The following is a 23,112-nucleotide window of genomic DNA, read 5'->3' on the forward strand; positions in this document are numbered from 1 at the left end:
CACACAAATGATGCTAGATCCTAGGTGAGTTGTGGTCTGGTTGTTGAAATGGGCTTGATAGATTAGAGGAAGAAGGGAAAGAACATAAAAAAAGGAAACCGTTTGAAAATTTGGAAAAAAGAACACAGTGAAATAGGATAAACGGAAATGATGGAATTCAAATGGAATTTGACACATTTACAAAAAATGAAACGAATATAGTCGAAAAAAACTCAAGGAAATTATTTTAAACCCTGGAAAATAACCACATATTTTTTCTCTTTCTGTCTTCATGAAAAAGAAAAGAAATGAAAAAGACAAGAAAAGAGATGGACCAGCGAACAGACTGAAATACGATTGAAGTTACATTGTTGTCCCCTAGAAGTCAAAGGATGAAGCACTTTGTAGTCCATACACTCAGAAGGCGGAGAGACTTGGGTTCCTGAAGAGCCAGGTTGGCCCAGTTGGGCGGTGCTAAGTGTCACGGCTCTGTTCTCCACTAGATGGCGCAGCTAGCCTACAAGTGCGGATTGCTGGGGCGCTTGGAGGTGCATATGCGCATGCGCGGGAGCGGAGCCCTTGGCGTCACTCAGGTGCCCAGTCTGTAGTATCTGAACTCGGCTGTCTGCCACCAGCAATCCTACCCCCGTCCTTTCTCTCCGGCTTCTGTCCACTCGCCGCTTTTACACTGTCCGTGGCCCAGCCGTCAGGTTGCCAGGCGGCACCTTCCTCGGGGGATTTACCTCCCAGGCGGCTGTGTTTCCCGACCCCTCACTTCTGAGGGCCCGCGGCTGAGACCTGCTCAGGTCCTCTGCGTCAGGGTCTCAGCGAGCAGTGGCCGGGTGCCGGCCGCACCCGGGAACATCGGCAGCACCGTGCCGCTGCCGATGCCCAGAGACTGAGGCTGGGTGCCAGCCTGCGCCCGAAAACGTTCGCGCGATGGTGTAGCAGCAGCCTTTCGAGGATTATGGAAAATCACCACACACTTCTGGTAGCGGGCTTCCCCCTTAACGACCTTGTTCCAGCACCAGCGAATGTGGCTGTTCTCCGGGGTCTGCTGGGACCTCTGGGGTCGGCTGGGGTGGCCACACAGACTACCTCGTGTCCTCGCAGCAGGGGAACCGCCTTTCTCCGTGTGGTTCGAGACACCCCTCCTCCACCCCTCCAGTCTTCACTCTGCTCTCGGGATTCGCCCTTCCGACCAGAGCACCGCCAGGTATCAGATGCGGAGTTTCGCACTCTGCCCTCCCCCTGTTTGTACAGTCTTCATGGAATTGAAACCCGCTCCTTTCTCCTTCCTCCCTTTTTGGTTCAGTGCCTGTGGCTCTTTCCACATTTCCACTTTCTCCCCAGCTGCTTTTGGCGGGGGGAGGGGAGGGCGAGGGGATTGCTTTCCCCATATTCTGCCCCTGTCTCCGTCCTCTCTCTGCAGGCAAAAACAGCTCCCTGCCCTCTGTGGCTTCTCTCTTCCCCAGTTCACCTCTCTGCGCCTCGTCCCCACTGAGTTCTGTGGTTCAGGTTGGGCAACCTGTTGCGTGAATCCTCAGATCAGTTTTCGAGGCGTGCAGGATGGTTTTGTGTTGACGTGGCTGCATGTTATGGATGCAAGACGCAAAGAAAACTTCCATGCTCTTCTGCCATCTTGGCCCCTCCCCCCACACTGCCTTTTCTGTATCGTCACCAGTACCCTTAGGAATTGCAGGGTGACTTCTCTGAATTAAGCTTTCCGTGAGAAATCCAGATTAGGCTGGCTGGATTTGGCGAGACCAAATAACGCTGTTCCTATTGCCATGATTGCTCCCACATCACCGCACGTGAGGCCACCTCCTGGTTTTCCATATGCAATCTTCTTTGCTAATTGTCAACAGTTTTTAAAATTGAATGTCTTGACTTCACTGGATTTATATTTTGAAAGAAAAGTTCCTGGAATGCCTGGAAAAGATATCGTCACCAGTGGCCCGAGCAGCTCAAGGTTGTCTATTTTAGCTCAGAGTCCAGGGTCCAGCACGGCCAAAGTGAAGTCACAAGGAGGGAATCCTAGACCCACCAGACCTTCTGTAAATGTTCATGGTCGCCTTTACGCCCCACGAAATGCTCAGGCTGCAGTGCAAGGCATGGAGACTCCGACCTGCCAGCCTGAGCAAGTGCCCAATGCCAGGTCCTCCTGGAAGTCTAGGCAATGCCCGTGCTGGCCAGCGGCGCCCCCTGCTGGACAGAGAGCAGTGTGCAAGACTCCCTCTTGTGACCTCCCCCACGGATTCCAGAGCCAGAGGTGTGGACTTCATCATGTGTGGGTGGAACACGTGACACACGGCCACCCAGGAAGAGCTGGTCCTAGTCATCTGGGGAGCTGACTGGATGCTTATGGAGGCCGTCTTGAGATCCAGATCAAATATTGTCCGTGTGTGTGTGTGTGTGTGTGTGTGCGTGTGATATTCAGGTTTTAATCCAGGAAGAGAAAGTTGGATCCCAAAATTTCTACAGGATGACCTAGCATGGTTATTTTCTGTGGCTTGTCCCTTCGTGGCTCAGTTGCACATACACTGTTTGCGTTTTACCCACGATTCTGCCCACTTTAGAATCAAATCCACAGGAAGGATAGATTTCACGTGTGCATGTCTTTTGAGATCTAACATCCAGCTAGCCCTGTTGAACTCTTTGACTGAGAAAGTGCCATGTCATCACTCATCTGTGGAATAAAAAACAAAATAGAAGAACCTAGGCAAGCGAAGAATAAATAAAATAAGATAAAATCACAGCGGGGGGCAAGCCATAGGAGACTCTTCAAAAAATTTTGTTTTCTCTTTATCTTAGAGAGAGAGAGAGAGAGAGAGAGAGACAGAGACAGAGACAGAGACAGAGATACAGAGCATGACGAGGGGAGTGTCAGAGAGAGGCGTGCCCCCAGAATCCAGAGCAGGCTCCAGGCTCTGAGCTGTCATCACAGCGCCGGACACGGGGCTTGAAGTCTCAAACCCTTAGATCATGAGCTGACGGAATCAGAGTCCACACCGGCTGAGACACCCACGTGCCCCAGGAGAACCCTTAAGTGTAGAGAAGAAAGTGAGGGTTGCTAGAGGGGAGGAGTGGGTGGGCTCCCTTTGCAACGGGCGTTATGGAGGGCCCCTGTGGGGGTTGGCAGTGGGTGTTTCATGTAAGTGACGAAGCCCTAAATTCCACCCCTGAAACCAAGACTGCACTCAATGTTAACTAAATTTGATTTCAATTTGGAAAATGGAGGGGGGAATGGGTGCCTCAGTCGGTTGAGTGTCCAACCTCAGCTCAGGTCAGGATCTCATGGTTCGTGGGGTTGAGCTCCACGTTGGGCTCTGTGCTGACAGCTCAGAGCCTGGAGCTGCTTTGGATTCTGTGTTTCTCTCTCTCTGCCCCTCCCATGCTCACACTCTGTCTCTGTTTTTGTGTGTGTGTGTCTCTCTCTGTTTATTTAAACGTTTTATTTCATGTTTAAAACATGAAAACAACAGACCAATAAATTTTAAAAGTAGATGAAGAAAAAGTATTTTTCCTCTATCGGCTCTGATATTTGAACATCCAGAATTCAATAAGATTTCCTGTACAAAATTCACATGCTGACGTTAGTTCCCACTGAGTGTGGTATGTATGTTTAATGCAGACTGGAAACAACAACAACAACAACAGCAGCAGCAGCAGCAGCAGCAACAACAGGCTTTACCCTGTCAGTGCCATTGGCAAACGACCAGAGATCTCCTATATGGCCCCCCTCCCCTGGGGGGAATTGAAGGATGATGCACTAATTCCCATTCAACAATGTATTTAGTGAGTCTCTCGCTCCTGAGAAATACAGTTGTGACTTAGAGCATCCATCCATACCCTGACCTGAAATACCACATTGTTGCCTCGGTGTCCACTTGAGACTGTTTTTCTGAGGTGTACAACCGAGGACCAAGATTGCGATGCAACTGACCAGAAATCCCTGAGCCTCCTCCCTTGTGGAGGAGATTGTCCGATGGGGGGATGGTGGTCAACTCTGCGGAACAAGGTAGAGCTGCTTGGTGGCTGAGCAATAAGAGGTGGGAGAAGGTTCCTTTCCCCCATTTGCTCTGCAGCCTCATGGGAGGGGGATTGTTAAGGGAACCGAATCTAATGAACATGGGCCAGGATGGCTCCACCCACCCGTCTCCTGAGAAATAAGCATTTATTTGCTCTTTGCCATTTCCAGGCAATTAGCCAATGTTCACATGAACATGTGGAGACTTTACAAAATAGATTATGTATACAAGGAAACACTTTGCACAGTTATGAATTCGTGTTTCCTTCTGCTCCTCTCCTTCCGACACAAAACATTCCTGAAAAGGCTGTCTGCTCCCACGTAGAGCTAGAGTTCTTCCCGTTTCCTGGTCATTTGCCACTTCTCCGTGTGGAAGCACTGAGATTGTTTCAAACTCCTTCCCCTGCCGGTGCATGTTTGGATATCACCGAGAGTCCCCACACGCACATGTTTGGGCACATGGACTTTACCGATACACAGAGAGTAGGGAATGGGATGATGGGACCGTGAGTCCCATGCATTTTCACAGGGACTCCCGGGGCTCTGCCTTGTTTCCACCTTCATGCCTCATTGGCCACTCCCTCTGACCCTTTCAGGCTCTGAGAGTGCCCAATGATCCTCGGTGCTGATGGAGGGGAGAAACCTTGCGAGTCCCCAGCATAATCCACACCTCTCCAATAACCTCATTACAGACAGCCAGCCTTAAAGCTCAGGATTCTCCAGGTCCACTGGAACGCCATAGCCCATGAATCCAGCCAGATTCATGGTCCCTCCACATGTCTGGATCACACCCACCTACAACACACAAAATATGGCCTACAAGGGACTGTGAGTGAGTGAGTAGTGAGTGAGGGCGGGTGAGTGTGCACGTGGGCAGGCATGTATCTCAAAGCCTGTAGTGGGATCCCTGCACTGCTTCCTGAGACCTCTGTCCCTTCTTGTTCTTCCTCTTGGTAGCTCTGGCTCTGCCTGGGAGACAAGGGACTTGGTTAATGGCCGTTGCCCTCTGAGGTGGGATGTCCCTGGCTGAACTGTTGAGCCGGTAGATGTTTGGTTCACGGTGATCCTTCCCCATCTCGTCTCTGTATTTGGACTGGTGAATTAGGACTGCGTCGGGGGGAAGGGCAAATTCTAATTTCCTGAGGTTGAATTCAGACTTGGGACGGTGGCTTTCTTGGAGGAATCTCCACTGGTCTAACGTGATTGCTGGCGGTGGTGTCTCTTCCACGTGATCCTCCAATTGTGGCACCTCGATGTCGGGGTCGGTTTCGGGCCCCCCTTGGGCCGCAGCCGTGCCTGCGTGGTCAGCCTGGAGGGATGTGGATTCCCCAGCACCTGGCTCACTCCCACGGTCTCTTTCCAATTCACTCTTCTGGATGTAAAAGAGGACATAGGCATGTTGGCTCAGGGCAGACGTCGCATCACTGGCGGCCACCTTCGCATCATCCATTTTGTACCACTGGCCGTTCCCAGCTTTGACGTAACAGAAGTAATGTCCGCTGTGACCATTCCAGCCCGCGTGCACCAGCACGGCATAGAGCACATAAGTCAGCGACCCCCCGTTCTGCCCAGACACGTATCGTCGCATGTCAAGGCGCTCAGGATATTGCACTTCCTTAGCCAGTTTGCTGCCCGTGAAATGGCAGAATCGTTTCAATACCAGCATCAGGACCTTGGAGCAAGTGTGCAAAGTCAACGTCTTGGAAGCAGGTACCTTGTCGAGACAAGTACTACAACGATAGGCATTTTCACCATCCAACTGTTCGGGCTTCACCAAGTGTTGCAAAGCTTGGCTCACACTCTGAGCCGCCCTGATATCCAGGCTAATGTCCAGGTAAGGGTCCAAAGTGCTGGAGACACCCTGGCAGTGGAGACACTGGATTTGAGACCTCCAGTACCCGCCAAAGATTTGCCGGATGAGGGTGGCGTCCTGAGCCTGAGGCTCTGAAGGCTTGTCCTCACGCAAACACGCTTGCTGCATAGCATCCAGAGTGAACATCAGAAACTCATGGGCATCCTCCTGCCTGTGTGTGTGGAAGGCAGCGAGCAGTTTTGGCGGAGGCCGGATCACATCTCCCGGACGGCAGAGGGCCCGGGTCACGTGAGCCTGCAGAGCACACAGCACGCAGAATGGCTGCCTCCCACAGCTTCGGGAGTGCTCCTGGGACAGCATGTAGCTGGCGAGGGGTGGTGTGTACGTCAGACACTGCAGCGCCGCATTCGCATAGCACGTGTTCCCCAGGTTCTGCAGGCCGGCCCCAACCACAGAAGGTCTCCTCCAACTCACGGGTTTCTTTGCGGGGGGCAGACCTATTGACGCGGGAGCCCAACCGTTCGGCAGGTCGCAGGGTGTGTGCGATGACGGTGCCGGCTTCTCAGGTAGAGTGGGTCCTCTGTGGCCTTCAGCACCACCCGTATTTGACCCGCAAGGTTTGAGGTTTGGAAAGACATGGAACTGAGACTCCTCTCGGCAGTGGGAAGAGGGCGTCTCCATGTCTCCTGAAACGTGGAGCCTCACGTTGCAGAGCGATGCTTCTCTCAGGAGGCCAGTCTCAGAATGATAGCTGTGGCCCTCTCCTCAGCCCTCGTAAAGCTCGCCCCACCCACCTGACTAGGACCACGTCATCCAATCAGCCACCAGCTGGAGTTGGATGAAGGGTCTTAGGGTGTGGCCACTCTTCTGCAGACAGACCACTCAGCCCAGCCTTCCTCCTGCCCCTCCCTCCTCAAGAGGCACACACACACACACACACACACACACACACACACGTTTCACCACTTTCTCCACCTCCCTCATTTCCATTGCTCCCTCTCTGGACAGACGGACTTGAGCATTTCCAACCTAGAGGAAATCCTTTTTTGAGTATCCACTTTGCTTTTAGATAACACAAAGTGTCAAGGAATGACGGCCATGAATTTTTTAGGCTATGGAAATCATTTTACCAATTGAGCTCTGGTATCATGTAGGAGCACCTCCTCTCCGTCAGCCAGAATGCATGGGACACCAGCAAATTATTCTGGAATGATGACTGTCCATGGATTTGATTCTAAAACTCCTGAACTGTCTCCATAGGATCTGTGTATACAACTATCACGAAGGTCCTTTGAAACACGTCTGTCTACCAAGGGGTGGCCGAGAAATTGTCCCAAGAAATATCCTTTGCCTGGTTTCGGGCTTTGTAAATGCTTTCTTCATTTTGTAGCTCCCTTCCCAATAGGAGAACAAATCCTAAACCCATCATTTGCCAAATTGTCACTGGTATTCCTAGCAAATCACATAGCAAGGTAGGTATAGGTTCCCGTGGTTCAGGACATGTTTGTTGTGGATTTGTGACATTTATAGACGGTTTGAAATGGGAATTTAGACATGCAAGGAACAATGTCCCCTCGAGGAAACTGTGGCTTTAATGTGTCAGTATCTCTAGACCAGATTTCAGAACTGACCAGGTCTACTGAAAATGTGCTTTCTTCTCTAATGTTTGTTTGCTTTTCACTTTTAACATTTTAATTGATTTATTTTGAGAGAGAGACAGAGAGAGAGAGAGAGAGACAGAGAGACAGAGAGAGACAGAGAGCGAGAGAGAGCGCTCATGTGGACAAGCCAGGGAGAGACAGAGAGAGAGGGAGAGAGGATCCTCAATTAAACGGTCACCTCCTCAGGGTCACCAACTAGGAGGAAAAGGCTGCGAGCACGTGAGGTGTCTCAGTGCCAAACACACTCGTGTGAGGGGAAGGAAAGGGGCAAGAGGTCAAGGAGGACACACAATGGGATGCACAAAAGGAGTCTTCAGACTCTTGTGACCACAGCCTGAAGACACGGCCCTCTCCCTGCCTGGTGCCCTCCAGCCCCACCCACGGCTTCCTTCAGCCTCTGCCTGGCCTCACTGCATGGGACCGGACCACGGCCCCACCTTTACCCGCAGCATCCTTACCCCTGCCACACCCATGCCCACACCTCATCCCAATGTTCTCCGCCCTCGGTTGGCCCGGCCTCACGTCCAGGCCTTTGCTCCACCGGGCCAGCCTGGCGCCAGCCACTCTCAGGACCACACCCCAAGGAGAATCTACCAGAGAGTGGGCAGAGGAGGGGGGCGAGCGAGGCCAGGGCACAAGCACACCTTTCCCTGTTCTTCAAATATCCGTTGGCAGGCGCCAAGTTTCGACCTGTTTCTGCAAGGAATCATCTCTCCCTTTGGTTGTCATCTCGTCCTAGAAAACCGGTTGTGTTTTCACTGGACGGTGTTAGATGGTAGGAACTCTCACGTGACTGGTCTGAGCAAAGCAAGTTGCCCTATTTAACGTAGTGACTTGAGCCAGTCCATTCCAGACCTTCCTGGAGCATAAAGCTGACCCCTGTCCCAAGACGAGACACCTGCTCCTGTCTGAGTGCCTGGCCCCGACAAGGCCATTCTCCCCGGGTCTGGAGCCTGCCGGTCTTCAGACTCCACGGACACCCCCTTGCTTCTCTAGCCTCAGCCCCGGCCACCTGCCACGTGGGCAAAGAGGCCTGCAGAATTGCTTCCAAAGAACCTTTGACCACCTAATTCTCTGTCCTCTCTCATCAATCGCTCATCACTCTACGTGTCTATCTCCTAACTCTCGTGTCTCCTTCCCCTCTCTAGTATCTATCTGTGGAATGTCTTTCTCATCCTTTCCTTTGTATCTCTTCTATGCCACCCTCCTTGACGTGACTTGTGAATGAAAATGCCTTTGAGAGACATGCGGACAGCAGCCCCTAACGCTGATTGATTTCCCATGCACATGTTCTTTCGGTTCATGGGTTTTTATGTCGACAGACAGAGAGAGAGACAGACAGAGAGAGAGACAGAGAGAGAGAGAGAGAGAGAGAGGGAGGGAGGGAGGGAGAGAGAATGTGGGGGAGGGTTAGATAGAAAAGGAGAGAGGCGATCCTGAGGAGGGAGGGAAACTCAAAGTTCAATCTCCCCAACCCTGAGATCATGACGTGAGCCGCCTCCAGGTCAGACACTTCTCTGACTGGGCCACTCAGGCATCCCGACCCTCATCGGTTTCGAATTCACCTCTAGCATTGTCTTGTTCTCAGGACACTTGGAGAGACTTTATCTTGAAAGGAGAAGAGAGGTTAACCCGTGTTTCTTTGCTGCTTCTGAATCCTTAGTTGTTCTCCACTAGGTGAGGATCCAAGTCCCAAGTGCCCTGGGGAACAAATGCAGGATTCTACTCTACGTGACGGGAAACTACAGTGTACACACAAAAAAGAAAACCATGCACATTCGGTCGTCTCTGAGCAAATTTTATTAGCTGTGGTAACACTACACACAACGTTGCACTACCAGGGAAAAACAAAAATGCAGACAGCATGTAAAATAGTCCCCGATATGATCTGCAGAAAAACGATATCAGTGAACTATTCGAAAACAAAAGATTGCCTCCACTTGCCCAGCCCAGACTGGAATCATTCCTCCGGTGTCCCCAAATGCAGACATTCGCAAACCCGATACACATTCATTTCGCAGATCCTTAAGTTGACATTCGAGTGGACGACCTCTTGCTCTCCTGGCGCTGAATTTCGCATAGAATCTATTGAAACGGAAGAAACGAGACCTTGTTGATTGAGACGGAGCCGGTGAACCAGAAGGTGTAGATGCATAAAGGAAAAGTGCGCCATGAGCGTCTGCACGTGGGCGCTCAACCCACTCCCCGCCCCAAGCAGGACACCAAACACAGTGTGGACGCAAGTTTTTGTCCTTGCAGGTCTTTGGGGGAATTGCTGCTTTAGCAAAACTAGGTCACGGCCCTGCCTTGGCCTCCGCTCCGCAGTCACCTGCTCGGGGTCACAAGGGCCAGAGGACGAGTGTCCGAGGACATGAGGTGTCTCACTCCCGGTCGCTCTCCTCCGAGGACGAGGAAAGCTGCAGGTCATCGTGGAGGATGCTCAGGGAGACAGGCACACAGCCTCCCTCAGACTGGTGTGTGATGGGTGGACCCTGGCCAGGGGGGACTGGCCTCTCGGGAGGTGGCAGACAGGGAGCTGCTATGAACCTGGAGCTCCAGCCGCCTTTGTCCAGGCGGCTGAAGACCATTCGCAGGGGCTGGCCGGGTGCCTGCGGACAGGGCGGACACAGAGGCCAGGGGCACGCCTGGAGAGTGTCCAGGTGAGGTTGGGGGCGTGGAGGCTGGAGGCCCCTGCTTTGCACCGAGGCAGGTGTCTTCCTGGTCAGTTGGGCTGCCCCCGTGGGACCACATGCACTTGTCCTTGCTGGACGACACAGACTCTGGCGCAGCCCCACATGGGTGCTCCCTGTGCTCTTGTGGGGTGGCTGGAAGGGGCTGCAACGTGGTTTCTTTCGGGGGTTCTGGCACGTGTCGTCGGGGAGCGGGGCCCATCTCGTGCCTGGTGTCTGGATGTGGGGCTGGGGACTCGCAGCCAAACGGGTTGGAGGAGGATCAGGGCTCCCCTCAGGACGCTTGGCTGGTGCCTGGGCGTGGCCAATGCCACGCGCCTTGGAGACGGCCCTGGAAGCTTCGAGGGAGGCACATCGGGGCCGGTGTTGTCTCAGCTGGACACCGAGGCCTGGATCCCGGGCAGAGCGTTGGTGTGCCGGGGCAGGCGGGGCAGGCGGGGCAGGGGTCCCCACTTGCTGGGCATCCTGTCGGCCAGCAGGCGGGAAGGTGCTCGCCGCAGGTCTCCCGAGAGGAGCAGCCGACGGGGACAGCTGTGTCGTGTCAGGCGTCCCGCTAGGAGGCTCAGCCGGGACGTGCGGCTCCAGCACGGACACCCTCTTGGTGCTGTACACGGGCATCGGCCTGTGCGGATGCTGTGGGAACACACAACACACAGACAACGGCCATTAGTCCTTCCTCCCCACCAAGGACACATGCACGACAAGCACAGCAAAGAAACCCACAGAAACGCAAGCAACCGGGAGAGACGGGAAAGGATTGTACTGACAGAGGACAAGGGCCTCCAGCTCAGCGTCGATCGGGAAGAAACACTGGGCAGTAGCCCCTTGATGCTTTGATTCCATGGGAGCGACGGACCAGAAAGGTTGTGCATCGTGCCTGCCTCCCGAAGTGGACAAGCACGTCCATTCAGGCTTCTAGGGAAAGTACAGGCGTCCTGCAGGTGGAGGTTCGCGGTGGGGGCTACTGAGTTTGGATGGCCAATGGGGCGGGTCTATGTGTCACCAGGGAAAGATGCCTGTGCCTCCCAAGAGGCCTAGGTGTGGGCACAGCGTCCCGAAATTATGTTGGCACGCCCAGCCGGCACCCGGTTAGCACACATGCAAGGAATCCTGCCGGATCATGGACACCCGGCAAACGTGGCTGGAAAGGACCCGCACGGAAATCCCAATGTTGAGAATCGGGGTGGACCCCCTTCCTCAGCCAGGAGGGCCGGGAAGCCCGTCACATCCCCGTCCCCAGGAGAGAACGAGAGCAGGGACGGGGGACACTCACCCTCACATAGTCGCAGGATTCTGTGGAGTCCCTCCAGGCTCGCTGCTGCCTTCCAGGGGCTATCCTGGGGAATCTCTGCAGCAGCGCCTTCCTCTGCTGGGCTTCTCGCCTGCACGACCAAGAACGGGAAGGTGAAGGAGCGGCATTTCGTGTGTTCCCCTGGGGAGCGAGTGATGGGGCTTGGGCAAGATCTCCTTTCTTCATCTGCCCCCCTGGCTCCCACTCCAGCGAGCCGTCCAGGTTGGCCCAAGACGTCCTTGTGTCGAGAGCCGTGTGCGCCGCTGCCTGTCATTTGCCGCCTCCCCCTGTCTCCCTACCCCAGGACACACAGCCTCAGGGACTCCCCCAGAGCAGCACAATAGGCTCGTGAGGTCCCCTGGGGGGCGGGGAGCTCCTTTCTCTGCCTCCCCCACCCCTGTGTGTGTGTGTGAAGACGACACAGCACCCAGTGTCCGGGTACAGAGACTCAGCGACCTGAGCTGCCAGCCCACGGGCAGGCCGGAGCCGGCCGCATCCTCACCTTTGTCCCTCTTCCATGTCCCTCGCAGCCTGGTTGAAGGGCCCGGGCTTGTGCTGGTCCTGCTGCTGGCGTGGTTCCACATTCTCCTTCGGCTTCCTGGGGACAAAGGCCTGGGGGGCCAGGCACCCGTCCCAGCGCTTCATGGGGCACCTGGTGCTGGATGCGTTGTGCCCAAAGGCTCCGCAGTCCTTACACTTGAGCTGCGGACCAAGGAGGGGTGGGGGGGCTCAGTGAATCAGCACCAATCACAGGCCTACTGCAAAGGACATGACAAGGACACACTCGGGGAGCGGAGGACTGGTGTGGGACAGGGCACATCGTGGACGGCTCGGGAGGTGCCAGGAGATGGAAGTTCCTAGGATTCTACCCAAGCCTCTGTGAGGGACGGACCGGGAGTTGGGATTGCAGGTCTCAGGCCGCGTAGAATGAGCCCCACGCCACGATGGGGACAAACCCCAGGCTGGACGTGACCCTACGGCCGAGGGAGCTTATCCCAACGGGCAGGCTGCTGAGATGCCAAGGCAGGCCACCGTGGGCTAGGAAAGGACGACCGACTTCCGGACACAGAGTCTTCATTCCCTCGTCATGTGCGATCCCCGGCTTCAGAGGCATGGCTCCCCCACCCCCACCCAACCCAGCCCCTCCAACCCACCCACTGGTTCACCACGCCTCCAGGGCTCCACTTACCCGAGGATCCTCGTCCTCTAGCCTGGGAACCCTGGGCGCCATGGCTGCTCTCCGTTGCCTCTTCCCGTTTGGGGCTTTCAAGGGTCTGGAAGGTACGTGCTGGGTGTGCCCACCCGCCATCTGCCCCATCTCCTTGAAGGGTCAAGTCAGCCTCGCTTGAAGATGGGTTTCTGGACTTGCTGAGTCAATGGGAAAAGGAGAGTCATTCCCACAGACACAACGACTCCTTCATGAACCTTCCTCCCCCAGCGGGCACGAGGGGGCGTCATGCCCACCAGGTCGGACACGGTCCTCACCTGGGAGGTGGGACCTCTCCCTCCTGCATGTTCTACACGCTCTCCCGTGGACCCACCCGCAGCACGGCACCCTCAGGCAAGGCCGTGGAGGTGGTCTTGCGTGACTCACCGGAGAGACTTTCGGGAAGTCTCTCCCAGGGCCCTCCGGAAGGAAGACCACACACAAAGTCCTGGCCCCCACGGACACCGCAATCTACGCTACGGCGATACTCCCTGTGGCACCCAGGGTTGCATGTGCACCGAGAAGGATGCTTGCCTCTCCAGAATGTACCTCTCCTACTTGACCCCCAGAGAAACCACCCTCAAAGACAAAGTCAATGAAAACGTTTCGTTTCTGCTCGACTCGACTGGAAGCTTCCCCACGCAGGGCCTGAACCCTTTCCTTTCATGTGGCCTTGACGGGGCCCCACGCTGAACTCACGTGTCAGCCGTGGCAAATGAGTATTTGCCGTGAAATTCGGGTGAACAAGAAAACTCCTTAGGCTCTCAGGCCCCACGGCGACATGGAGCAGGATGCTGTCACTGCTCCCGCACGCCCTCACACCAGTCCGACTCTGGGGTTCAGTTCCTTTGGAAGCAGAACCTCATGTGCTCAGGAACACCGAGAGCCACGCCTTTCCTCAGTCTCTGTTCTCACACTCGTCTTCAACACTAAAGCGTCCTTCACCTGGTGAGTCGAGGCGCATCACAACCTCCATTTCCTCCCTGTCCCACTTCCGTGCCAGCTCGTGTGAGAGCCCCAGATCGTCCCAACCCACCTGAAACGCCAACGTGCTCCTCCTGTGTGTCAGGAGACACACAGACGTCCAGAGCGGCGGGTGGCAGGCGGACTGCCGTGGCGGAGACTCAGCGTCCGTCCGGCGTGCCCGAGGGACGGTCAGTGAGGGACACTTCCTTCCTTCCCGGACTCTTAGACCCGCCCAAGGTCACGTGACCTCTCGGGCACTTTAATCCCAGGCAGCCCATCACCTTGGTGCTCCTCACGTCTCCACACTAGGAACGAATCCTGGAGGTTTAGCGATTTCTTGCCGTTGTAACTGGTATGCATGCATGTGGAGATAGACGTTTCAGAACACATCTTCACCCTTGGAAAAAGAGACTCGTGTGTGCATGCCTGTTTCATTCGTAAACTGGTGTTTCTCGTGGGCCTGCAGGGAAGCTTGCGGGGCCCCTGGCCTCACGTACGTTCCTGTGGTTGGGGGCCCCTTCGGCGTCCTCCGTGTCCAAGCTTCTCCCTTTCCCGACGGGAGCGGTGTGTCCATGAGCTATTTGCGGTGTCCCTTCACTCCACACCCTGCCCTGCCCTCCCCGTTCCCCTTTCTGTCTCTAGGGCGGTGACTGCGCTTGCTGGGACCTTCGGAGGCATGGGATCCTATGTCCCGTGTCCCCTGGGAACCAGCTGCCTTGGCACTTGGTCTCGTGACCCAAGTCGCTGTTCCTGACAAGTCCCTGTGTTGACGCGGGGGGGCTCCCTGGGTCCGACGCCCCTCGTTTGGGGCTCTTTGTTGTTGCCCATCAACTCGGACGTTCTGTTTCGCTTTGGCTCCCATTGGGGGATGTTGGTGTGATTGCCACCATTTCTCCTGGCCTGGCCTGGCTGGCCTCAGCCACGGACACTGTGTCAGGGAGATGTCTTTGGGATCCCGAAGGGCCAGACCCAAGGGACAAGGCGCAACCCCATCGGCGGGGCATTCCTGAGTGTCATGCAAGCGAGCACCTTTCTCCCACAGCAGTGCAAAAGCTAGCGGCCCCACTGGCCGAGGTGGAGGGCCTGCGTCGGCAGTGCCGTGGGCACCCTGGATGGTTTCCCTCCTTGAACATTGGCGTGTATTGGGCGTCGTGTGCGCTTTTCTTTGGCCTTTCCTATCTTCTCCGGGAGGCTGCTCCTGTGGCCTCTGTCCACTGCCCTCAAGGCAGGGCCCTCCCCCAACCTGGTGCCCTCCAGCCCCGCCCACCGCTTCCTTCAGCCTCTGCCTGGCCTCCTCACTCCATGGCACCATACCCCGGCCTCACCCTTACACGCAGCATCCTTACCCCTGCCACACCCGTGCCCACACCCTTTCCCAATGCTCTCAAACCTCCGTTGGCTTGGCCTCGCTTCCAGGCCGTGGCTCCACGGGGCCAGCCTGGTGCCGGACACTCTCAGAACCACTCCCCAGGGAGAAGCCCCCAGAGAGTGGGGGCGGGGGAGGGGGCGGGCGAGGCCAGGGCACAAGCACACCTTTCCCTCTTCTTCAAATATCCGTTGGCCCCCTCCCTGCTTGGTTTTGTACCCCTCCCTGTTTTTATATTATTTTTCCTTCCCTTCCCTGATGCTCATCTGTTTTGCACCTTAGAGCCTTCATATGAGTGAAGTCATGTGATAGTTGTCTTTCTCTGACTCATTTCGCTGAGGAGAATACCCTCTCCTTGTAGCCACATCGTTGCGAATGGCACCCTGTTTTTCCTTTTGATCGCCTCGTAATGTTCCATTGTATATATGTGTGCCACCTCTTCTTTTTCCATTCCATGCATCTATGGACATTCGGGCTCTTTCCATCCTTTGGCTATTGTTGATAGTGCTGCTGGAAGCTTTTGGGGGCGTTTGGGTGCAGGTGCCCCTTGGAAACAGCACACCCATATCCCTTGGATAAATACCTAGTCGTGCAATTGCTGGCTCATAGGGTCGCTGTGCTGTCAGTGTTTTGAGGAACCTCCATGCTGTTTTCCAGAGTGGCGGCGCCAGTTTGCATTCCCACCAGCAGTGCAAAAGAGATCCTGTTGCTCCGCACCCTGGCCAACATCGGTTGTTGCCTGACTTGTTAATGTTAGCCATTATGACACGTGTGAAGTGGTAGCTCATTGTGATCTTGATATGGATTTCCCTGGTGATGAGTGAGGTTGAGCATTTTTTCATGTGTCAGTTGACCATCTGGATGTCTTCCTGGAGCAGTGTCTATTCATGACTTTTGCCCATTTCTTCGCTGGATTCGTTGGTTTTTGGCTGTTGAGTGTGATCAGTTCTTTATCGATTTGTCTACTGAGCCTTTCTCTGTTGTGTCGTTCGCAAATATCTTCTACCATTGATGATTGAGCTGATTTGTTAGTGTAGCTGATCTGTTTCCTTCACGGCGCAGGAGAATTTTCTTTGGATGAGTTCTCAATAGGTCGTTTTTCCTTTTGTTTCCCTTGCCTCCGGAGACGTGTTGAGTAAGAAGTTGCTGTGGCCCAGATCACAGAGGCTTTTCCCTGCTTTCTCCTCGAGGGTTTTGATGGCTTCCTGTCTTACACTTAGGACGTTCCTCCCTTTTGAGTTTCTTTATGTGTACGGTGTCAGAAAGTGGTGCGGGTTCCTTTTTCTGCATGTCGCTGTCCAGTTTTCCCAGCACCGCTTGTTGAAGAGACTGTCTTTATTCCATTGGATATTCTTTCCTGCTTTGTCAAGGAGTAGTTGGCCATCCATTTGTGGGTCCATTTCTGTTCTCTTGAGCCGAGTGTCCGTTTTTGTGCCAGTACCATCCTGTCTTGATGATGACAGCTGTGCAATTACAGCTTGAGGACTGCGATTGTGATGCATCCAGCTTTCCTTGCTTTTTCAACAGTGCTTTGGCTCTTCAGGGTCTTTTCTGGGCCCATGCAAATTCTAGTATTGTCTGTTCCAGCTCTGCGAGGAGTGCTGGTGTTCTTTGGATAGGTGTTGCTTGGAGTATGTAGATTGCTTTGGGTGGTACTGCCATTTTACCCATATTTGTTCCTCCCAACCAGGAGCGTGGAATCTTTTTCCATTATGTTCTCTGTCTTCTAAAATTTCATGTAGTTTTCAGTGTATAGGTTTTTCATCTCTTTGGTTAGATTTATTCCTAGGGATTTTATGATTTTGGGTGCAATTGTCAATGGGACCGATGCTTGATTTTTCTTCCTGTTGCTTCATCATTGGTGTATCGGAATGCAGCCCGTTTCTGTGCATTGATTTCACATCCTGCAACTTTGCTGAATTCATGGATCAGTTCTAGCAGTTTGTGGTGGAATCTTTTGGGTTTTCCATATAGAGTATCATGTCGTCCACCAAGAGGGAACGTTTGACCTCTCCCGGCCAATTTGGAGGCCTTTGAGTTCTTTGTGTTGTCTGATGGCTGAGGCTAAGGCTTCCAATGCGATGGTGAATAACAGTGGCAAGAGTGGACCTCCCTGTCTTGTCCCTGTCCTTAGGGGGAAAGCTCTCAGGTTTTCCCCATGGGGGATGATATTCGCGTTGGGTCTTTCGTATATGACTTATATGGTCCTTCTAGCCCTACTTTCTTGAGGGTTTGTATCAAGATAGGATGTGGTATTTTGTCCCATGCTTTCTCCGCATGGATTGAGAGGATCGTGTGGTTCTTGTCCTTTCTTTTCTTAGATGCGTGTGATGAATCACATTGATTGTTTTGTGCATATCGAACCAGATCTGCATCCCAGGTATAGATCCCACCTGGTCGTGGCGAATCATTTTTTGGATATATTACTGTTGGATCCGATCGGCTGACAACTTGTTGAGCAGTTTTGCATCCATGTTCATCAGGGAAATGGGTCCATCGTTCTCCTTTGTCATGGGGTCTCTGTCTGGGTTTGGAATCAAGGAAATACTGGCTTCGTAGAAAGAGCTTGGAAGTGTTCCTTCCGTTTCTGTCTTTTGGAGCAGCTTCAAGAGAATAGATGTGAACTCTTCTCTAAATGTTTGGGAGAATTCCCCTGGAAAGCCGTCTGGCCCTGGACTCTGTATTTTTCTTTTCGTGGGGGGTGGGGGGAGGGGGAGATTTTTGATTACTAATTCATTTTCTTTACTTCTTTTGGTCTGTTCAAATTTTCTTTCTTCCTGTTTCAGTTTTGGTAGTTTATATGTTTCTTGGGATTTGTCCATTTCTCCCAGATTGCCCATTTTATTGGTGTATAATTGCTCACAATATGCTCGTAGTATTGTTTGTATTTCTGCTGTGTTGGTTGTGATCTCTCCTCTTTCAGTCTTGATTGCCTTTATTTGGGTCCTTTCCTTTTTCTTTTTGAGCAAACTGGCTAGGGATTTATCGATTTTGTGAATTCTTTCAACGAATCAGCTCTGGTTTCACTGATCCGTTCTAGTGTCGTTGGTTTTGTTTTTTTTTTTTTTTCTTTTTGTACTTGTGTTTGTTTTTGTGTTTTGTTTTGTTTTGTTTTGTTTTGTTTTTTTGGTTTCCATAGCATTGATTTCTGCTCGAATCTGCATTATATCCTGTCTCTGCTGGTTTGGGGTTTTCTTTGCTGTTCTTTTTCCAACACTTTAAGGTGAACGGTTAGGTTGTGTCTCTGAGCCGTTTCTTCTTTCTTTCGGAAGGCCTGGATTGCTATATACTTCCCTCGAATGACCCCCTTTGCTGCGTCCCAGAGGTTTTGGCCTGTGGTGTTACCGTTCTCCTTTGCTTCCATGGACTGTTTAATTTCCTCTTTAACTTCTTGGTTAGCCCATTCACTCTTAAGTAGGGTGTTCTTTAGTCTCCAAGTATTTGTTACATTTCCACATTGTTTCTTGTCGTGATTTCGAGTTTCATAGCATTGTGGTCTGAGAATATGCACGATATGGTGTCGATCTTTTTGTCCTTGTTGAGGGCTGATTTGTGTCCCAGTATGTGATCTATTGTGGAGAATGTTCCGTGTGCACTGGAGAAGAATGTATATTTGCCTGCTTTAGGATGAAATGTTCTGACAATGCCTGTCAAGTCCATCTGGTCCAGTGTGTCATTCAAAACCATTGCTTCCTTGTTGATTGTGGGTTTAGGTGAGCTGTCCGTTGCTGTAAGTGGGGTGTTGACGTTCCCTCCTAGTATGGTATCATTCTCAGTGAGTTTCTTTATGTTTGTGATGCATCGACGTATCTATTTGGGCGCACCACATTTGGTGCATAAATGTTTACAATCGTGAGTTCTTCTTGGTGGACAGACCCAATAATTATGATATAACGCCCTTCTACGTGTCTCGTTAGAGTCTTTATTTTAAAGTCTAGATTGTCCGATATCAGTATGGCTACTCCTGCTTTCTTTTGCCAACCATGAGCATGAGAGATGGTTTTCCATCCCCTTGCTTTCAATCTGAAGGCGTCTTTAGGTCTCAAGTGGGTCCCTTGTAAGCAGCATAGGGACGATCTTCTTTTCTCACCCATTCTGTTACCCTATGTGTTTTGATTGGAGCATTGAGTCCATGGACGTTTGGAGTGAGTACTGAAAGGTATGAAGTTATTGCCATTGTGTTGCTTGTAGAGTTGGAGTTGCTGGTGGTGTTCGCTGATCCTTGCCAGTGTTTTCTGCCTGTGGTCTGTTTTTTTCTTTTATGTCTTTTGTCCCCTGGGAGAGTCCGCCTTCAAATGTCTTGCAGGGCTGGTTGAGTGGTCAGGAACTCCTTTAGTTTTTGCTTGGGACACTTTCCATCTCTACTTGTATTTGGAATGACAGCTTTGCTGGACAAATAAGTTTTGGCCGCATACTTTTAGGATTCAGTGCAATGAATATAGCCTGCCACTCATTTCTGGGCTGCCAGGTTTCTGTGGATAGGTCTGCTGCAAATGTGGTCAGTCGTCCCTTGTAGGGGAAGGACTTTTGTTTCCCTTGCTGCTTTCATGATTCTTTCCTTGCCTGAGTATTTTGTGAACTCCACTAGGCTCTGCCTTGTTGATGGTTGGACGTTGTCGAATCTAATGGGAGTCTTCTGTGCTTCCTGGATTTTGTGTGTCTTTCCCAGGTTAGGAAAGTTTTCTGCTGTGATGTGCTCACATAACCCTTCTACCCCCTTTTCTCTCTCCTCGTCTTCTGGGACCCCTACGATTGTGATGTTATTCCTTTTCAATGAGTCGCTGAGTTCCCGAATTCTTAAACCCTGCTCTTTTGCTTTAGTCTCCCTCTTTCCTTCTGCTTCGTTATTCTCCATTGCTTTGTCCCCTCTATCGCTGGTTTCCTGCTCAGCCTTATCATCCTTGCCGCTGTGGCATCTGTTCCAGATCGCAGCTCGCTTGTAGCATTGTTTATTTCATCCTGGCTAGCTTTGCCTTCGTTTATCCCCACAGAAAGGCATTCTCATCTACTTTCGACCCCAGCTGGTATTCTTATTATCGTGATTCTAAATTCTGGTTCAAACATCTTGCTTGTTTCTATCTGTGTTGGTTAAGGGCCTGGCCGTCCTTTCTTCCTGCTCTTTCTGTTGGGGTGAATCCCGTTGCTTCGTCATTTTGACCGAAGGAAAGGAATGAATAAGATAAAAGAATTCAAAACTAAAAAGTAAGAAACAACACACACACACGAATCACACAAATGATGCTAGATCCTAGGTGAGTTGTGGTCTGGTTGTTGAAATGGGCTTGATAGATTAGAGGAAGAAGGGAAAGAACATAAAAAAAGGAAACCGTTTGAAAATTTGGAAAAAAGAACACAGTGAAATAGGATAAACGGAAATGATGGAATTCAAATGGAATTTGACACATTTACAAAAAATGAAACGAATATAGTCGAAAAAAACTCAAGGAAATTATTTTAAACCCTGGAAAATAACCACATATTTTTTCTCTTTCTGTCTTCATGAAAAAGAAAAGAAATGAAAAAGACAAGAAAAGAGATGGACCAGCGAACAGACTGAAATACGATTGAAGTTACATTGTTGTCCCCTAGAAGTCAAAGGATGAAGCACTTTGTAGTCCATACACTCAGAAGGCGGAGAGACTTGGGTTCCTGAAGAGCCAGGTTGGCCCAGTTGGGCGGTGCTAAGTGTCACGGCTCTGTTCTCCACTAGATGGCGCAGCTAGCCTACAAGTGCGGATTGCTGGGGCGCTTGGAGGTGCATATGCGCATGCGCGGGAGCGGAGCCCTTGGCGTCACTCAGGTGCCCAGTCTGTAGTATCTGAACTCGGCTGTCTGCCACCAGCAATCCTACCCCCGTCCTTTCTCTCCGGCTTCTGTCCACTCGCCGCTTTTACACTGTCCGTGGCCCAGCCGTCAGGTTGCCAGGCGGCACCTTCCTCGGGGGATTTACCTCCCAGGCGGCTGTGTTTCCCGACCCCTCACTTCTGAGGGCCCGCGGCTGAGACCTGCTCAGGTCCTCTGCGTCAGGGTCTCAGCGAGCAGTGGCCGGGTGCCGGCCGCACCCGGGAACATCGGCAGCACCGTGCCGCTGCCGATGCCCAGAGACTGAGGCTGGGTGCCAGCCTGCGCCCGAAAACGTTCGCGCGATGGTGTAGCAGCAGCCTTTCGAGGATTATGGAAAATCACCACACACTTCTGGTAGCGGGCTTCCCCCTTAACGACCTTGTTCCAGCACCAGCGAATGTGGCTGTTCTCCGGGGTCTGCTGGGACCTCTGGGGTCGGCTGGGGTGGCCACACAGACTACCTCGTGTCCTCGCAGCAGGGGAACCGCCTTTCTCCGTGTGGTTCGAGACACCCCTCCTCCACCCCTCCAGTCTTCACTCTGCTCTCGGGATTCGCCCTTCCGACCAGAGCACCGCCAGGTATCAGATGCGGAGTTTCGCACTCTGCCCTCCCCCTGTTTGTACAGTCTTCATGGAATTGAAACCCGCTCCTTTCTCCTTCCTCCCTTTTTGGTTCAGTGCCTGTGGCTCTTTCCACATTTCCACTTTCTCCCCAGCTGCTTTTGGCGGGGGGAGGGGAGGGCGAGGGGATTGCTTTCCCCATATTCTGCCCCTGTCTCCGTCCTCTCTCTGCAGGCAAAAACAGCTCCCTGCCCTCTGTGGCTTCTCTCTTCCCCAGTTCACCTCTCTGCGCCTCGTCCCCACTGAGTTCTGTGGTTCAGGTTGGGCAACCTGTTGCGTGAATCCTCAGATCAGTTTTCGAGGCGTGCAGGATGGTTTTGTGTTGACGTGGCTGCATGTTATGGATGCAAGACGCAAAGAAAACTTCCATGCTCTTCTGCCATCTTGGCCCCTCCCCCCACACTGCCTTTTCTGTATCGTCACCAGTACCCTTAGGAATTGCAGGGTGACTTCTCTGAATTAAGCTTTCCGTGAGAAATCCAGATTAGGCTGGCTGGATTTGGCGAGACCAAATAACGCTGTTCCTATTGCCATGATTGCTCCCACATCACCGCACGTGAGGCCACCTCCTGGTTTTCCATATGCAATCTTCTTTGCTAATTGTCAACAGTTTTTAAAATTGAATGTCTTGACTTCACTGGATTTATATTTTGAAAGAAAAGTTCCTGGAATGCCTGGAAAAGATATCGTCACCAGTGGCCCGAGCAGCTCAAGGTTGTCTATTTTAGCTCAGAGTCCAGGGTCCAGCACGGCCAAAGTGAAGTCACAAGGAGGGAATCCTAGACCCACCAGACCTTCTGTAAATGTTCATGGTCGCCTTTACGCCCCACGAAATGCTCAGGCTGCAGTGCAAGGCATGGAGACTCCGACCTGCCAGCCTGAGCAAGTGCCCAATGCCAGGTCCTCCTGGAAGTCTAGGCAATGCCCGTGCTGGCCAGCGGCGCCCCCTGCTGGACAGAGAGCAGTGTGCAAGACTCCCTCTTGTGACCTCCCCCACGGATTCCAGAGCCAGAGGTGTGGACTTCATCATGTGTGGGTGGAACACGTGACACACGGCCACCCAGGAAGAGCTGGTCCTAGTCATCTGGGGAGCTGACTGGATGCTTATGGAGGCCGTCTTGAGATCCAGATCAAATATTGTCCGTGTGTGTGTGTGTGTGTGTGTGTGCGTGTGATATTCAGGTTTTAATCCAGGAAGAGAAAGTTGGATCCCAAAATTTCTACAGGATGACCTAGCATGGTTATTTTCTGTGGCTTGTCCCTTCGTGGCTCAGTTGCACATACACTGTTTGCGTTTTACCCACGATTCTGCCCACTTTAGAATCAAATCCACAGGAAGGATAGATTTCACGTGTGCATGTCTTTTGAGATCTAACATCCAGCTAGCCCTGTTGAACTCTTTGACTGAGAAAGTGCCATGTCATCACTCATCTGTGGAATAAAAAACAAAATAGAAGAACCTAGGCAAGCGAAGAATAAATAAAATAAGATAAAATCACAGCGGGGGGCAAGCCATAGGAGACTCTTCAAAAAATTTTGTTTTCTCTTTATCTTAGAGAGAGAGAGAGAGAGAGAGAGAGACAGAGACAGAGACAGAGACAGAGATACAGAGCATGACGAGGGGAGTGTCAGAGAGAGGCGTGC

General features: G+C 52.4%; 2 protein-coding genes across 4 annotated transcripts; both read right to left on the reverse strand.

Moving 5' to 3' along the window:
• Positions 1–4,561: 4,561 nt before the first annotated feature.
• On the reverse strand, positions 4,562–7,505 carry LOC122237823 (ubiquitin carboxyl-terminal hydrolase 17-like protein 6). Its single transcript, XM_042982870.1, has one exon. It carries the CDS (start codon positions 6,501–6,503, stop codon positions 4,896–4,898), a length of 1,608 nt encoding a protein of 535 aa, XP_042838804.1. The 5' UTR covers positions 6,504–7,505; the 3' UTR covers positions 4,562–4,895.
• A 1,765-nt stretch (positions 7,506–9,270) lies between these two features.
• Positions 9,271–15,630, reverse strand: LOC122237826 (putative protein FAM90A23P). 3 transcript variants are annotated; one of them, XR_006216469.1, is made up of 5 exons: positions 12,654–13,721; positions 11,967–12,166; positions 11,447–11,555; positions 9,813–10,806; positions 9,271–9,568 (listed from the first exon to the last, which is right to left on the reverse strand). XR_006216469.1 is itself a non-coding variant. In XM_042982875.1 (5 exons), exons 2-5 carry the CDS (start codon positions 12,780–12,782, stop codon positions 9,865–9,867), a joined length of 1,380 nt encoding a protein of 459 aa, XP_042838809.1. In that variant the 5' UTR covers positions 12,783–12,832; positions 15,587–15,630; the 3' UTR covers positions 9,271–9,864. The 3 variants fall into 3 exon arrangements, 2 of the variants coding, with proteins under 2 accessions (XP_042838809.1, XP_042838810.1); XM_042982875.1 differs by adding an exon at positions 15,587–15,630 and having other exon boundaries at positions 9,271–10,806; positions 12,654–12,832; XM_042982876.1 differs by having other exon boundaries at positions 9,271–10,806; positions 12,654–12,832; positions 13,708–13,741.
• Between the last annotated feature and the right edge of the window lie 7,482 nt (positions 15,631–23,112).

Source organism: Panthera tigris, chromosome B1 (genome assembly GCF_018350195.1).
Source record: "Panthera tigris isolate Pti1 chromosome B1, P.tigris_Pti1_mat1.1, whole genome shotgun sequence".
In the NCBI taxonomy this organism is placed as follows: domain Eukaryota; kingdom Metazoa; phylum Chordata; class Mammalia; order Carnivora; family Felidae; genus Panthera; species Panthera tigris.

Bases quoted from the DNA above. Each gene is read 5' to 3' on its own strand.
- LOC122237823 (XM_042982870.1), bottom strand. From the start codon at position 6,503: ATGGAGACGCCCTCTTCCCACTGCCGAGAGGAGTCTCAGTTCCATGTC.
- LOC122237826 (XM_042982875.1), bottom strand. From the start codon at position 12,782: ATGGGGCAGATGGCGGGTGGGCACACCCAGCACGTACCTTCCAGACCC. The intron at 12,167-12,653 runs GTAAGTGGAGCC...CTTGGTCCGCAG, and splicing joins TAGAGGACGAGGATCCTCGG to CTCAAGTGTAAGGACTGCGG. The intron at 10,807-11,446 runs GTGAGTGTCCCC...GTGTTCCCACAG, and splicing joins AATCCTGCGACTATGTGAGG to CATCCGCACAGGCCGATGCC.